Source organism: Ailuropoda melanoleuca, chromosome 1 (assembly GCF_002007445.2).
Source record: "Ailuropoda melanoleuca isolate Jingjing chromosome 1, ASM200744v2, whole genome shotgun sequence".
Classification (NCBI taxonomy): domain Eukaryota; kingdom Metazoa; phylum Chordata; class Mammalia; order Carnivora; family Ursidae; genus Ailuropoda; species Ailuropoda melanoleuca.
In genome coordinates, this window is record NC_048218.1 from 123,281,445 (window position 1) to 123,297,920 (window position 16,476).

At 40.8% G+C, this 16,476-nt stretch overlaps 1 long non-coding RNA gene and 1 gene segment (V, D, J or C); one reads left to right on the top strand and one right to left on the bottom strand.

The window, feature by feature from the left end:
* LOC117803336 overlaps window positions 1–16,476 on the bottom strand; it is a 19,262-nt gene continuing 2,786 nt past the window's right edge. Inside the window, exons 2-4 of the long non-coding RNA XR_004627065.1 lie at window positions 14,874–14,958; window positions 1,353–1,555; window positions 1–1,220 (exon numbers count right to left, since the gene is read on the bottom strand). This is a non-coding gene — a long non-coding RNA (uncharacterized LOC117803336). The remainder of the gene's footprint in view (window positions 1,221–1,352; window positions 1,556–14,873; window positions 14,959–16,476) is intronic.
* The window catches only part of LOC105234960, a 16,711-nt gene continuing 14,444 nt past the window's right edge, over window positions 14,210–16,476 (top strand). Inside the window, 1 exon segment of the C gene segment in view lies at window positions 14,210–14,308. Within this exon segment, the coding sequence occupies window positions 14,293–14,308 (16 nt within the window).

The window sequence follows — 16,476 nt, forward strand, 5'->3', positions numbered from 1 at the left end:
TCGGAGTCACTCTGTAAAGATCACAGTTCTAAAAATGGCCTGACACGCCTGGAAATCCATGTCTACTCTTTCATGCTGAGTGCTGTCTATGCTCAGGTTCAGGGACGCAGCCTGGGGCAGGGGAAAGGGCAGAATTTTGGAGAGGTCACCTCTGCACATTGGGATCAGGGTAGTTTTTTCTCTGTCACTTCCACATCCCTAAATTGTCACAGAGAAGCCTTGCATTGCTTTCACATTTTACTTTAAAATTTATTTTAAAAAGAATTCACATGGCCCTCGGCCTCAGTCCCTAGGCGGTGGTGAATTATATAGCCATGGTCAAGATGAAGGCTCCAGACCCTCCTGGCAAGAAGAAAAAGGAGCTGCGTCAACAGCAGGAAGACTTGAAGGTGGGGCTGTCCAGCTACGCCTCAATGAAGTGACAGGAGGGCCGCTGCCAAGCTCTCCAGGAACAGAGCTGTTCACAAACCCATCACCTGTGTTCTCACCAGCATCAACCAGACGCAGAAAGAGAACATCAAGAAATTCTACAAGGGTAAGCAGTATAAACCCAGGATACGGATCTGCAGCCCAAGGAGACAGGTGCCTGGCCGCTGGCTGAACAAGCAGGAGGCCAACCTGAGGACCAGCAGCCGCTGTGGAAGCAACAGCTGTCCTTGCTGCAGAAGTACGCAGTCGAGGCCCGAGCACCAGCATCAATAAAACACAAACAATCTCTGCGTATTATTGAGCACTTAGACACAACATGAGAAATTTGATGGTTAGAACGGCCTGTAACTGGCTCTGTCTTGTTCACTCTTCTCCCCCGCCTCAAACAACTTTGTAATCTTCATAAAACAAAATCTTATTTTCTCTCCTGATTCCCATTGACATTCTGCCAAGTTAGAGACAAAGTTCACACTTGGGAGAGCTCAGAGTAGCTTCTGGGAAGAGGGTGTTTTTTCCTCTATGTAGGACAGATACCAGGTACTACAGAGAGGGGCAGAAATCTCAGTCTTCTTGTTAACACTGTAGTGTAACTTCCTTGCTGTCTTTAAGTCTGTTTTGTCCACATGCAGATGCAGGAATGGGATTCTCTCAAGCAGAATTGCAGGCAGTTTGCACACAAACAGAGTTTCCTTCAGCAACATTGTTTGGCACTTTTATTGCCTGAACACATGATCTCCTTATTTCGGGGAATGTTGCTAGAAGATCATTTTCACGTAATCTTCACCTAGAGACTGAGAAAAGAAAAATTTCAAATAGGACTCTGTGTCCCCTTCTTTGGGGGCACGGATTTCTCTCCCAGTCAAAAGGCAAGCATGGATGCTGAGGGGCATAAAGGGAGGATTCTCCAAAACCTTGTTTCCTACCCAGGATGGACATTCCTTGTTTCTCCACCCTGCTCAGTGCTCCAGGAGGCTAACCCGTGTGGATTCGGCTAATGGGCACCTTTGCTCTGATTTCTACTGAATGTTGGCCAGTCGAGGTTGAAGTTCAGAGAACCATCACCATGTCACCTGATGAAAGCATTCCCTCTTGGGCATTAGATTTCCAAGCCTGTGGATCCAGGGCCCTGGGAGAAAAGAAACAAATTCCTCCAGTGGGTTAACTGGTATGAAAGGAAATGGCCAATCCCACCTGCACCTCTTGTTTCCTGAGCATGAACGTCTGGCTCCGGGGTAGATGACACCAGACGTTGGATCCAGGGGAGGTTGCAGCCAACCCAAGGCCACTTGGCAGGGAGGGAACCCTGAGCTCACTGCTCCCACTTCCCAGTCTCCTGCTGGTGCTCCCACTGACTGTTCCAGCAGCAACCAGCAGATAAGGAAGACCACAGACGGAGTCCGTGAGGGTCAGTCTGGTAATGTCCAGGGCAAGGTAAAGAGAGGTGGACAGTCCATCTGCAGGAGCAAAAGGAGAAAACCAAGCAGATGGCCAAATAAGTGGTTATGCTTGTCCCCAGATTAGTAAAACAATTTAGAATAGGGGAATAAGAGGAAGATTGTATCTAAATTGATTCATGTCACTTTCCACAAAGCCACCAAGGTCCCATCTCTAACGGAACAACGTGTGCCCTGTCCCGTCAGTAACAACACAGGAAACAAGACAAGCGTTGAGAGATTATCACTAAATTCTATGCTTTTCTAGTTGATGAACTAAGAAAAAAGCATGTAGATGATTTGTAATGCTCTTAAATAAGGGTTTCTCTGGTATGTGTTCACTTGTTAAGTAAGTCATCCACACATAAGTCAAATAAAGTAAATAACATAAAAGAGATCCACTATAATCAACGATTATAGTGCTTTATGAACCAATTTATGATGAATCCAATTCTGTGTTCACGATGTTCTTTAATACACTAAACAAGCATATAGTAAGGAAAAAAAATCCCAACCCTTATTAAATAATTGAGACTAGAGAAAGGCCCGCCACTTCCATAATGTCAACAAAATTCAGCCTCTCACATTTGTTATAATTGACTTATCCTTTCTGACCTTCCTCAATCTACTTTCCTGCCATCTGTGAGTCAACTCTTAACTGTTGCAATCTTACAAGCTGATCATTCCTAGCTACTGTAGTTCTGTTGCCTTTATTTTTTAACTTCTAAATCAAAGTTACAAAATAATAATTATCAAAAATCTGCAGTTATGGGGCGCCTGGGTGGCACAGCGGTTAAGCGTCTGCCTTCGGCTCAGGGCATGATCCCGGCGTTATGGGATCGAGCCCCACATCAGGCTCCTCTGCTATGAGCCCTGCTTCTTCCTCTCCCATTCCCCCTGCTTGTGTTCCCTCTCTCGCTGGCTGTCTCTATCTCTGTCGAATAAATAAATAAAATCTTTAAAAAAAAATCTGCAGTTATATTCTGGTAGTGGTAGAATTAGCATTTGCAGTTCGAGGGTCAGCACATTTCTTTGACTCTATACCTTTTTTTCGCTCAGCCAAATCAAAACAAAGAATTTAGTGGTTTCTGTGCATAGAGGTGAATGTGCAGTCAGTCTCCCAAGGAGCTGAGTTCCATTTGAAAATGAATAAATATTATGTAATGTTCTGATAAGAATATAACGAAAGCTATTACTAATTGAGTATTCGACTAGGCACTCTATTAAGTACTTCATTTACTTTCTGTTACGTAATCTTAAAAACAATATTTGGAGATAGCCATTATCATCATCATCATCTCAATTTTATAGATATTTTATAGATAGAAATTTAAACTTTGATAAATTAATTGCCCTGATAGTAAACACTATTTGGAATCTGAATCTAGATCTGTCTGATGACAAAATCTGAGTTTTGATCCACAGAGATGAGCAAAACAAAACAAACAAAAGTTTTCGAAGAAGACATTTTTTGGGGAAATGTAGAATTTAACCACCCATTGTATGAATAGTTTTGTTTTTGTTTTTTTAAATCTGCAACATGTTCCATTCCCCAGAGCTACACAGTTATTTAAATTGATCCCTCTGGTGTGAACTTAGAGACAATCTACAGACAATTTTCTGCAGAGAATTTTATTATGCAATCAGTTTTTTTCTGACTTCTGGATTCCAAGATTTTTTTTCCAAGAAAAGACAGGTATAACAAAAGATGTTTATTGAGCAAAGGAAAGCATCAAGATGGAACACGAGGATGTGCTCCTTGATTACCACCTTTGGTGCTGCCCTCTCCCACTCTCAGCTCGCTGGGGAGTACAGAAATACTCTCCATAGTTGGATGGACAAGACAGTAAAGGACCTCCAGGTCAATCACGGTGACTAAATTGAGAAGTTGTTTTGACTACTTGGTTTGCTGAATTTGAAATGCCCCTGGACACACTCCGAGCCCCACTGGTAACAGTCCGATTGCAGCTCAGAAATGGAATAACCTTGGTGATGAGAACATGAGCATTAGGCCGTATGGATGAAAGGAGATCCCTGTGCCCAAATCTGGAGACAAGAGGTTCATGCAGGACATAACCACCACTGTAAAAATTCAAAAGTGAACCAAGAATGTTTGGAGACCTCTATATAGAGCATTAATTGAGTTCAGACATTTGTGATGGAGTGTGTCCCTTTCCAACTTTAATGACCCTATTCCCTAGCGTATGTACGTGCCCCCCAGGGCATACAGCTAACGGGCTCAACATTCTGAGCCCCAGTCTCTCCAGCATTTAAAAGGGTATAATAAGTGTTCCTACCTCAAAGAGTTGCTGAAAGACATACAGAGTTAATACACGCAAAGTCCTAGGATCCATGCCTGTCACACTAACAGTTCAGTAACTGTAGCGCTTGTCATTATTATTTGTGGCCTGGGCCCCATTTAAAGAGGGTGTAGATAAGTCACAGACAGGAGTCCACTCTGATGAGGGTTCCTCCCAGGAGCCTGTTGGAGCTCAGATGTTTGAAAGACAAAACAGTAGCCCTGGCTAAAATGGTCAAGTTAAGCTCGCTTCCTTTACCGTTGCCAGGGAGGATGTGGCATGGGAAGAGGGGCAAGCAGATGTCAGACCGTGAACTCTTATTGCATTTACATGGTTGAGGACACTGAGTGTAAGATAGCGAATAAATCATGCCGATAACATGCAGAATTGGATTTAAAAGCAGTGGGGGCTCTTAACCATTGAAAACAATCTGAGGGTTGCTGGAGGGCAGGTAGGTGGGGGATGGGGTTACTGGGTGATGGGCATGAAGGAGGGCACTTGTGATGAGCACTGGGTGTTATATGCAACTGACGAATCACTCAATTCTACCCCTGAAACTAATACTACACTCTATGTTAACTAAATTGATTTAAATAATTTTTTTAAAAAAAGCAGAGGGGAATGCCTTTGGTCTCTGTTCTATATTACAATGTGTGTACTTTGTATTAAAGAAATAAGTTTGACTTTCAGCTCCACCATTTACTGCCTGAGAAGCCTTATGTTACGTCCTCATCCTTCTGGAAATCACTGCCTGCCTCAAAATATCATCATTTAGATGAAATGAGCCAAAGAATGTAAATATTTTGGAAATTGTACAGACTATATTAAAGTGAAGATTTATAGTTTTATTTTAACATCTTTCATTTGTTGTAATAAGATCTACAATATGAATCATTATTTAATGACAACCAATATCTAAGGAGCTCTCACCAAAGGGAAGGCGCCATGCTTGAAACAGTAGGGAAATTTAACAATGACAAAACATACGGCTTGTGTAGAAGAGATGAAATTTAGCACAGGTTTTATGGAAGTAACAGATAACAACTGGTGAAGCAAGGGAGGAGCTGTATGCTAACAAAGTGACAGAGTCATTCGCTGTTATGCTCACCCAGGTGAGGCGGGAAATCACCAAGAACAGAGAACATACTAAAGAATATTAATGATGTTGTCCATGAGCAAATAGAACTCTTGTGTGCTGGATGTTTAATGGTAGCTTCGTTGTGTCCCAGTCTCGGCTGGTTGAGACTCAAGGTCAAGACAATAGTAAGAAGGTGTGTCTGTATCCTACAAGAAAGGGCCTAGACCAGCGATTCTCAGCTTGGGACAATCCCCCCTCCAGAGGACATTGTCAGTGTCTGAAAACATTTCTGGTCATCACCAAAGGTTGGGGTGCTATAGGCATCTCATGAGTAGAGGCCAGGAATGTTGCTAAATGTCCCACTAAGCACGAGACAGCCCTACCCCATGTCAAACAAATATTGAGCCCAAAATGTCAATAATGCTGAGGTTGAGAAACCCTGGCCTAGCTACCTTAGGAGATGGACAAAATTGGTAATTCCAACCTTTGGCTCCTGAGCTATGTCCAGCCCAGATACAAGGAGAGCCTTAGTCCTTGGGGACATTGATTCCATGGAGACTTTCTCTAAAGAGTACAGTTGGGAGTATTATGGCAACCTCTCTCTTCTTCCAATGAGGTGGTGGGGAGACAGCTCTCCTACTTCCACACCAAACAAGGGGACTCCCAGGCCCTGGGGGCCACAATAATTCAGAGCTGAGGTCTGTATAAAGGTCTTTGAAGGGTTTGACCTGTGTCCTGGGAGTTAGATGGGCAGAGAGACCAGTGAGGACTCTCATCTAAAAAGTTATAAGGTGAGGTCAGGTCATAGCAGACTCGGTACCTTGGGCCAACATTCCTACTGAAATCAACCAAATAATCTTGATGAAATAATAATCTTCCTAAGAATTATCCTAGAGGTCACTTTTATCCTAGTGAATGCATACCTTAATGGACTGCATATTGCTCATTTGGTATCAGAGAGTTATGGGTAAAGCTGACCTTCAGAGCAATCTCAGAAATGACAGATCTGGGTACCAGGCCCTGAACCACCCATTTCCCCTGTTAACACTCTGGCAGCTTCCCTCTTCCTCCTCCTGTTCCAGGTTCCCTCTCTATTCCTCATCCTCCTTCTTGGGCATACAGCCCGAGCAGACAGGTTGCTAGGGCTACAAATATTCATGTGCTCTTCCCTCTTGGAATGTGAATTTGTTCCCCTACTTCATGGATTAATTGAGGGATTTTAAAAAAAATTAGTATTTTATTCCTTGACAACTTTGGGTTTTGTTGGAAATGCTATTCTTTTGTTTACAGTTGCACATTCACAGATATAATTGAAGCAATTGAAAAAATTTATTTCCATAGGAGAAATGACATTTTCACTGCAGAGTATCCAGTTCTAACTCTTCATATACACAGGTACTGACAAACACCAAATCAGGTTTTTGGGGATCAGATAATTCCTTGAAAAAAAGCCTTGTTCAAGATTAGTTACAGACAAAGAAATACAACCACGAGGCACATAAAATTCTGTCTGTTCCTCTTTGTTTCTTAATAAAAAATGTGTGGAAGAAGAAGAGCACATGATGACCTAATATAAAGGCCCCTAGACCTACGGTATCATTGCAGCCAAGTTAATAAGCACACACACCCCCCTCATGATTGTGACCACATCCTTCCCAGTGCTGAGCAACACTGGTCCCAAGCCCAGACCTCAGCCATGGCTGGGCCTCAGCCTCAGCCTGCACAACTTCCTGAGCCTCTCCCGTCAATGCCCTGGTATCAGAGGAAAGAGGAAAGGGAGTCTGATGGGTATCAGTTGTACCCCCACGGATGTCACTAATCACGCACCTGAATGTCTGGTACTGACTTGGGTTCCTATATAGAGACTGCGTATGTTGAAATGGTCTGATTATCTCAGAGAGAAGCAAGGTGCAGTCTGACGGTGCTGGCAATGAACAAAATGGAATTGATATCCATTTAGCTCCACTGGCTGCCAGATAATGAGCTAGATGTTGTGTCTGTCCAGAAAATCATGTGGTCATCATAAAAATCTGTAAATAAAGTTATTTCATAGAAGAAAGAATTGATGCTAATTAGAGATATGTTTCTAAATACATAGTCCAATGTTTCAATTGCACTATTGGGTCACTTTGATTTACCTTAGCGTTTATTAACTTTACAAGAATATACTCTGACATTTGTGGATAAATACAGATGGTGCCACTCCTGCTGCCCAGCCCAGCAGAGCCTGGTCAGGACAGAATGACCAGTCACTCAAGAAGCTATGGCTAAAGAGGGGCGCCTGGGTGGCACAGCGGTTAAGCGTCTGCCTTCGGCTCAGGGCGTGATCCCGGCGTTATGGGATCAAGCCCTGCATCAGGCTCCTCTGCTAGGAGCCTGCTTCTTCCTCTCCCACTCCCCCTGCTTGTGTTCCCTCTCTCGCTGGCTGTCTCTATCTCTGTCGAATAAATAAATAAAATCTTTAAAAAAAAAAAAAAGAAGAAGCTATGGCTAAAGGGCCACAGCAAGCAGACATCTGGAAGAGGTCCCGTTGTGGACAGTCTGCCCCAGGACCTTACTCGCTAGTGGAGGAGAAAGGGCTATCTTCTCTGTATCGTGAACTTACTTTAGCAGAAAATATCATAGATCAACAACATGGAGAGTGGTCAAAACCTTGTACATGGACTAAAGTAAGAAATCAAAATGTGCAAAGAGGATGATGTTTGGGAAATTTGTAGCTGGTGTAGTTTTATTCTCCCACAGAGGTCATGTCACCTGGAGTCCTTCCTCTGCTTACACTAAACCAAGACGAATAGCACACGGAAGGAGATGTTGGCTGTGCCTGGACCAAACCAGACTCCACGCTCAGCATGGAGCCTGAGGCAGCACTCGATCCCAGGACCCTGAGATCAGGACTCTGAGATCAGGACCTAAGCTGAAATTAAGAGTTGGACACTTAACTGACTGAGCCCCCCGGGCACCCCTGGGATATCTGAGTTTTAAGATAGTCTTTTTCCCTGAAATGGTGGATGGGTTACTTCCTTCCTTATTCTTTTACTGATTTTATACATTTTCAAGAAAGGAACTACAAGAATTTTTACAATTAAAATATTATTTTTCTTTTTTTTCGAGAGAGAGTTCGTGTGTGTGAGCTGGGGGGGAGGGGCAGAAAAAGAGGGAGAGAATCTTAAGCAGTCTCATGCACAGTGTGGAGCCCAACATGTGGATGGATCTCATAATCCTGAGATCGTGACCTGAGCCAAAATCAAGAGTTGAACACTTAACCAACTGAGCCACCCAGGTGCCCCACAATTAAAATATTATTTAACAAAGTTTTTTTCCTGTTTTTCGGTAATAATAAAAATATAACTTGAAAACATAAAAAGCACACGTTATTGCCAGGCACAGAACGTACACTACGTTCATTATCATTTTTAGAGTGATAACATGATTAAACTTCTGAAAGATATTTTTTGTGGCAATTACAGATATAGAAACTCAGATATGAAATAATTAAAGAACTCAGCTGTCATCCAAAGGAGTTAGTAATACAGGAGGGTACCTATTTTAAAGGTCACTAAAAACATACGCAATAACAATTTAAGGACCTGATAAATTTTCAAAACACAAAGTTAACTAAATAGGTTAAGTGGTAGAGGAGGGTGTTTAATTAACTCTGGTGCTTAAAAATAATATTTTCATAGATAATTTAAAGAATTGCAATATTGCTTACAATAAGTCAACCAAATAAAGAAAATACAAAGCCAAATATGCAAATCTCACTTAAAAATGTACATTTATATATAAAATTCCAAGCAAATTTGTTTCTACTTCTTAAATATGTAAAAAAAATCAAATTAACAGTAAATGAGGGTGCCTGGTATTATTATTTTTATATCTCATTTTTCTCATTTTTTCTACAAGGAACAACTCTTACTTTTATGTGTTCTCATATTACTGGCTTTGTGTTTTTGCATGAGGCACTCTCTTTTCCACTGTCCTCTTTTGCTAGATGGAGATTAATCATAATAGCTATCACATCGGGCTGCGGAGAGGATTAAATAAAATAGTACAAGAAAATGTTTTAAAACAATGCCGACAAATTGCAAGTCCACAATGGATAGTAGATGTATGTTAATTACAAAGCTGATCATTACGCAGGAAGCACAACATTTCTTTGAAAATGACCCTGCCTGTGACATCATGCTCATGAGACAGTTGCAAGGCCCAGAGTGAGTTAGAAGCTGGTTTGCAGAGGCTTCTCTGACCCATGTATCCCCAGCAACTGCAGCCTAGTCCCTTCTTGGAGGTACCCAGATTATAATTGAAATTTGATTTCTCTGGGTCCTAATCTGCCTGGTGACATCTCAGTTAACTTTAAAAATGCTTATGCACGAGGCATATTCAGTAACGTTGATGAGATAGTTCACCGTCCGTTGTTCTGTTGTGCTGTGTTCCAGAAGAGTTAAGGTAGGTTTCTCATCCCAGTCCCAGATCAACAGCAAATCAGAGACAGACACACATAGGGGCTGAACGCAGCAGGCCTGTCCTCATGTTTCTGAGCAATGTTTCTGCAGTACAGGATTCCAGGGAGAATGGCTGATGGGTGTGCTCTGACCAGATGGACACATTCATACCAGGAATTTCTTTCCAGATTGGGAATTCTCTCACCCCATCTGCCCAGCACTCATGGGGCACAAGAAGCCCCAGACCTGCTCAGATCTGTGGCAGATCATGAACAACCCCAGGGAACTATCTAAGCCACCAGTTCTGAGAAACCCACACCCTGTCCATCATGATTCCTGACTGCGGTGGTTCCCAGCAGGAGGAACCAGAGGGCCTGGGTCTCAACAGGGCCTCACCTGTCCCCTTAGGTGTCTACAGAAACAAAGTAAGAAGACCCCTGAATGGAATATAGTCAGAGAACATGAACCCTTTCCAGGGAGGAGTAAATGAAAGGAGGGATTAAGGTTTTCACAGTGTGAGCTAAATTCTTTACACAGATTATTTCATTAAACCAAGAGAGCAGTGCAGAACTGGATTCAAGTGGGCACATGGGGACTCATCTCAGGAGATGGAGCCACCCCGACTTTTCAACACACAACAACTGGGAAACACTACAGCGATGAGCAGGATGGGAAGAGGGTACCTTCACCATGAGGCTTTGAAGTGACAAAATATTATGGAGCCATGAAAAACATGGTTTTTGATCAATTATAAGTAAACGTGAACATATTCGCCATATATTAGCAAGGCAAATGTCAAATACAGAACTGGTTTACGTGTAGTAAGCTCTCAAATACATAAAAAGAACAAATGCCAAGTAATTCTTTGAAATTTAAGAAGTGGATGTTTCTGGAAGGATTAGGTGTTTTTAAGTCTTCTTGGAACATGTACAGATTTTGTACATTTTATCAAAAAGTTTCTATTATGTATATATAAGTCAATATTTTATTGATTCATACATTTAATAATGAAATTGTTCATATAATAATATGGACTCTATCTATACATATAAGAGATACTTAATATGCTTATATATTTTTAATTTTCTGTGGAATAATATTACCATACTGTATCTCCCAAGAAAAACAAAAACTAAAACACTACAATGAATCATAAGGGTTACGATGGAACAGGAAGTCAGCAAACTATGTCCATACCTAGCAGCCCCCAATTTTGTAAATAAAATTTTACTGAAACACCACCCTGTCCATATGTTTACAAATTATTTATAGCTGCTTTTGCACAATGGCAGAGTTGAGTAATTGTGACAGAGACCCACAAAGCCTAGAACGTTACCATTTGGCCCTCTACAGAAAACATTTGCCAATCATGACTCTGGAATGATACACTGAGAGTGACATTTATTGTTATTTTAGGTTTCCCTATTTCTCAGTGTTTCCTCAATGACCCTTTATTACATATCCACCCTCCCCATATTTGCTGTCTTACTCTGGATAGATTGCATAACGTATCTCTGATTCATTTTCCTTATTTTCAAATGGAAAACATGTTAACTTGAAGGAGGTGTTGAGAAGAGTAATGTCAATACTACATTTTGACAACCCTCTTACAAGTGCTGGGAGCAGGCCTAATGCTCAGTGTACTGAGGCATTACATTGCTTTTACGGGTTATTATGGCATATTTGAAAATGAAATTATTTAGACGAGTACTCCGAGTCCTTGGTACTCCAAGTTTGATTTATGGACCGGCAACATCCACTTCACCTAGGAGCTCGTTACAAATGCAGAAAATCAAACCTCAACTAGTCCTACTGAATGACAATCTCATTTCACAAGGTTCCCACAGGATTCCTGTGCACTTTACGATCTGAGAAGTCGGGATTTAAAGGTAGAGAATCACCTGTGACTCATGAAAACACCATGGGCTTGAAGCCACATCGGCTACTCGGTACCCCCGGACGTGTCCGTGGTGGGAAAACGGTGAGGCTAATCGATGTTGCATTCAAAGTTTGAAACTCTAGATGTCTACCAAAAATAGTGACTTCAAGGAATAAGCTTGAAAATACTAACTTGAAAATATTGGAAAAAATAAAAGAGAAGAGTGTCGCCTCTGTGGTCAGCTCTCAGATATGTGAATCTATAGATTTATAAAATCAAAGTAAATTTCAAAGTTTTAAGAGTAGTAAAGCCTGTGATGGACAATTTTTATTTCCTTGCACTTTTTCTGATTTTTAAAATCTTTAAAATGATTTTGTATAAATTTATTGTGAAAAATACACACTGTAAGATGTTAAATTTATACTTAATTATTTACAAATTTCAGTTATAAAAGTATTTATTCATAAGTTTATAATAAAACTAAAAGTATAAAGAAGTCTATATGTAAATAACCGCTTAAGTTACATATATATGTATGTATATATATAATTTAAAATTATGTATGTATATAATTTAGTATTTGTATATAATCATATAATTTTATGTATATGTGTATATGTATATGCTGTAAAGGGAAAACTATAAATAAATTTACCACAGTGAAAATGGTGTTCGCCCTACAGTGCTATAATAATGGGAGATTTTTATTGTTATCTTTATATATTCTCCTTTTCCACAGAATTTTTACATTGAGCTCCCGTTACTTATCCAGGCTCCCACATGTACCAGGTGTGTGACTCTGGATAAGTGAGTTAGCGTCTGTTTGTTGCATTTTTCTCATCTGTACAACCGTGATTATAAGAATGTCTGCATCTTAAGAGTGCTGAGAGAAGAAAATGAAATAATGTACTAAAGTACAGCGCCTAAAGGATAGCAAATGCTCACAAAATAGTACTATTACTGGCTGCTATTCCATACCAAAATTACTTTTAGAAGATCTTCTAAGTATTGAGATATGCTTGAGACAGGCAACAAGATTTAGGCAGCCTTCAAGCCACCACCCACTCTACACACTAGTCTACCTGGTGTTGTCCGATACAAGTGAAAGAGACAAAATTGAAATTTGGATTTTGTGAAATTGCATCTATATTGTGATGTCCAAATTAAGTTTTTAAATGTATTCTACTGTTTATGAATTTGGACTTTAATTTGGTATCCGAACAGTATCAATAGAAATCTCAGTAATGGATATAAGTATTGAAAAATAATTGTGATGTTTCACTTCCCTCTGTCCTGAATCCACAAAGTGAAAGGTTTTACACTGAATATAAAAGGCCTCTTTTCATATGTACCGTATGAACAACTGGGAGGGACACGGGATGTGTAAAGGAAAATTAAGGCAATCTCTGCATCATTCCCAAACCAACACACAGATCAAGGCTGTCTGTCTCTCTCCATCTTCTGAGCACCCATGGGTGTCCAACCTGGTCTGCACCAACACAGAAGGGCACTAGGGAACCACGTGATCCACCCAAGTCAGGCCGCACCCTCCTCCCCCTGACCTGAGCTATCTGATCATCAAGTTCTTATTTTCCTGCCTTCTCAGCAAAATGTCATTGCCGGAAGCATTCATCTTCTACTCCCTCTGAGCTCATAGCTGCTTCTCAGTTCTTTCAACTTTTGTTAAGAGCAAAGAAATTATTTAATGGTGCATCTTGATAGATCGAGTGTCCAGAACTTCTCTTTTTGATAACAGTTTGTTTTTGGCAGTTTAAATTGCAGCAAACTGAACTGTTAATTTTTCAGAGAAATATTTAAAAAAAAGTTCAAATACTGTGTGAGATATCTAGCCATTTGTACTGGTTGAAGCACGCCCTGACATATTTTTAGCAACAATGTCATGTCCTCAAGTTTACTTAGGTTCTGTAGCCAAAAACAATGCTCCCAGTCTCATTTTGACCTTGAACTAAATTCACAAGAAAAGGAAATGTGGGTATTTACTACTGTGCCTGTTAGAAACTTGGGATGAGAAGTGCCCATGACAAAGCATAGTCCAAAGAAAGGCATGCAGGGACAAGGGATCCCGCCTTGAGACAAACCACACTTACAAGGATTTTACACCACCCTTGAAGGAGCTCCACCCTTTCCCGTGTGAACAGCTACCTGATAGGTAGAAGAGTGCGTGGACAAGAACCTGATTGGGTGACAGGCGCATGGAGGATTAATCAGATTAAAACAGCCCACCAAGAAGACCATCAAACCCCCTAGGCTTAGAAACTCCTGGGGTAGGGGGGCAGCAACCTTCTCAGGTCCACTCCTTCTTGGGGAGCTTTGTACTATCTCTCAATAAACTTTGCTTTGCTGCCCACCACTCTCCCGTCATCTGGTCTACCTCTCCATTCGTCAAAGCAACGTGACCAAGAATTGTGGACACTGAAGGAAAAGAAATCTTGCAACACCCAGACAACCCACATAGATCCTCTTCTCAGGTTCGTGTCAACCTGCATCCTTCCCTCACGAGCACCAGGAGCAGCTCCTCAGCTTGTTCTCAGGGCTGGCTTCTATTTCCCAGGACTGCTTCCTCAACCTCTGAAAACTTGGATTATGTTCACGCAGTAGGACCTAAGGAAACCAAGTCATGTACTCTTTTTTTCTTAACTCTCTACAGATTACCTGAATGTTTAACATTTCTCATAACCAAAGAGGAAAGCACTGAGTGCCAGGAAACATGTTGCTGATATTACGTACGTATATACAATCATTACAATATTTTTGCAATGTAATACTCATTTTGTCCATTGTAATATTAATAATTTGGGCCTTAGAGAGATGAAATAACCTTCAAATCTTTCATCCCATCCTCCTTCATTTCCATCAGATTTTCTGAAGCAGTTCAGCATTTATTTGCTCTGTACACACTGGGGGAGAATGTGGACAGGAGCTCACACCCTCTCCTACTGTGAGAATTATAGATCATTCCACACTGTAGGGTCCAGGTAGAGCCCCAGCAGCACACTTCCTTCTGCACAAGCCTCAGATCCTCTGGGGCAGGGAGGGGAGCATTAGTGATCACACAGTAAGGTGGAAAATCCTGTCAGGCCCCCTTCCCCTCCCCGCTCCCCCAGGGTTCTGCTGTGAACCTAGGGAGGATTGAAGGGGCCATTTAATCAGAGCTGCTGCTCTTTCTTAGGCACTGTTCCTAATCCCTTAGATATAATCTAGCTCATCCCGTGGCAATCCTGGGACACTGGCACTATCACGATTCACATTTTACAGATGAGGAGACAAAGGCATAAGGGCGTTATTTACTTTGTGGTCACAGAGTTACCAGGTGGGGATAGAGGGCTGGTTTCTGGCTTCAGGGTCTGTCCTTGCACCAGGTACTGTCCTGCCTCTGAAACACAAGCAGTAGAAATGGCATTTACTCTGTGCTTCCTACAGCCAAAGAGAAGACAAACTGTTATTCACAAAACAATTCCTGAAACAAATAGATGACTATTCTCTGCTGAGTCTGAGCTCAAGCATTGTCCTCCTAGAATAGGCATAAACACATTGGCTGATCTGACTTTAAATTATAAAACAACAACAAAATATAATAGAAAACAATAAAACAGTATAAGAAATAACAAAATACAAAACAAAACCTATAAAATAGTATTTTTTTTCCTTTTTTTTGAAATAATAGAAATAAATAAAAATAAACTTTTTTGGGGGGGACATTATAATAGGACACCTGCCCCCAACACTTCTGGAATACAATCATGCCTATTCATTTCCTGTGTATGACTGCTTTTGAGCTACGTGACAGAGGTGACTAATCACAACAGAGGCCTTCAAGCAAAAAAACCTAAATAAAATATTTGTTATATTTGTTATCTGGTTACCCTCTATAAAAAAAAAAATTGCCAGCCTCTGTTATGCAACATAAAGTTAGGGAATGAGTTTGTAACTAACTAAAATGCAAGATGCAATAAGAAAAAATATTAATAAATTGTACTACATGAAAATGAGGGGGAAAAGCTTGCATGACAAAAAGCAGCATAAATTAAACCTAAGGTCAAATGACAAATCACTAGGAAATAATTGCAATCTGTAGAACACACGAAGGCCAACTAGCCCCAATATAACAAGTACATTTAAAAAATGGAGGTAAAACATTTAAAATATCCTGTAGAAAAGTGGCAAAAGACTTGAAAAGCCAACTTTTGAAGAGAAATATTAGCCCTTAACATATAAAAAAATGCTCAACTTCACTTATAAGATAAAGATCAATTAAAAGTACATTGAGATATCATTTCTCACCCATGAAATTAGCAAGAATTTAAAAGGTGGCTAATACATTCCATTGCTGAAGCTGTGGGGGAAAACAGGGACTCATATATTGATGGTAAGGATGCAAAATACAATGATTTTGTGGGGGAATTTGGAAATATCTAACAAAATTTCATATGCATTTGCCTTTCAACATAATAAAAGCGCTTTTAGAAATTTTACAGAAATGAAGAATGCCCTGAAATGCTCACCAGTAGATTTAAGAGATATAAGGAAATAATTTTCTGTAGAGGGGTGCCTGGGTGGCACAACGGTTAAGCGTCTGCCTTCGGCTCAGGGCGTGATCCCGGCGTTATGGGATCGAGCCCCACATCAGGCTCCTCCGCTATGGGCCTGCTTCTTCCTTTCCCACTCCCCCTGCTTGTGTTCCCTCTCTCGCTGGCTATCTCTATCTCTGTCGAATAAATAAATAAAATCTTTTTTTAAAAAAAGAATTTTCTGTAGAACATATATAAGGATTAGTTAACATAAAGATAGGCCACTAGAAATTACATAAACTGTAATGGAAGGACTAGAGAGAGACAGAGACAGAGACAGAGAGAGAGAGGGGAGGTTGGAGAGAGAGAAGCAGATAATCATT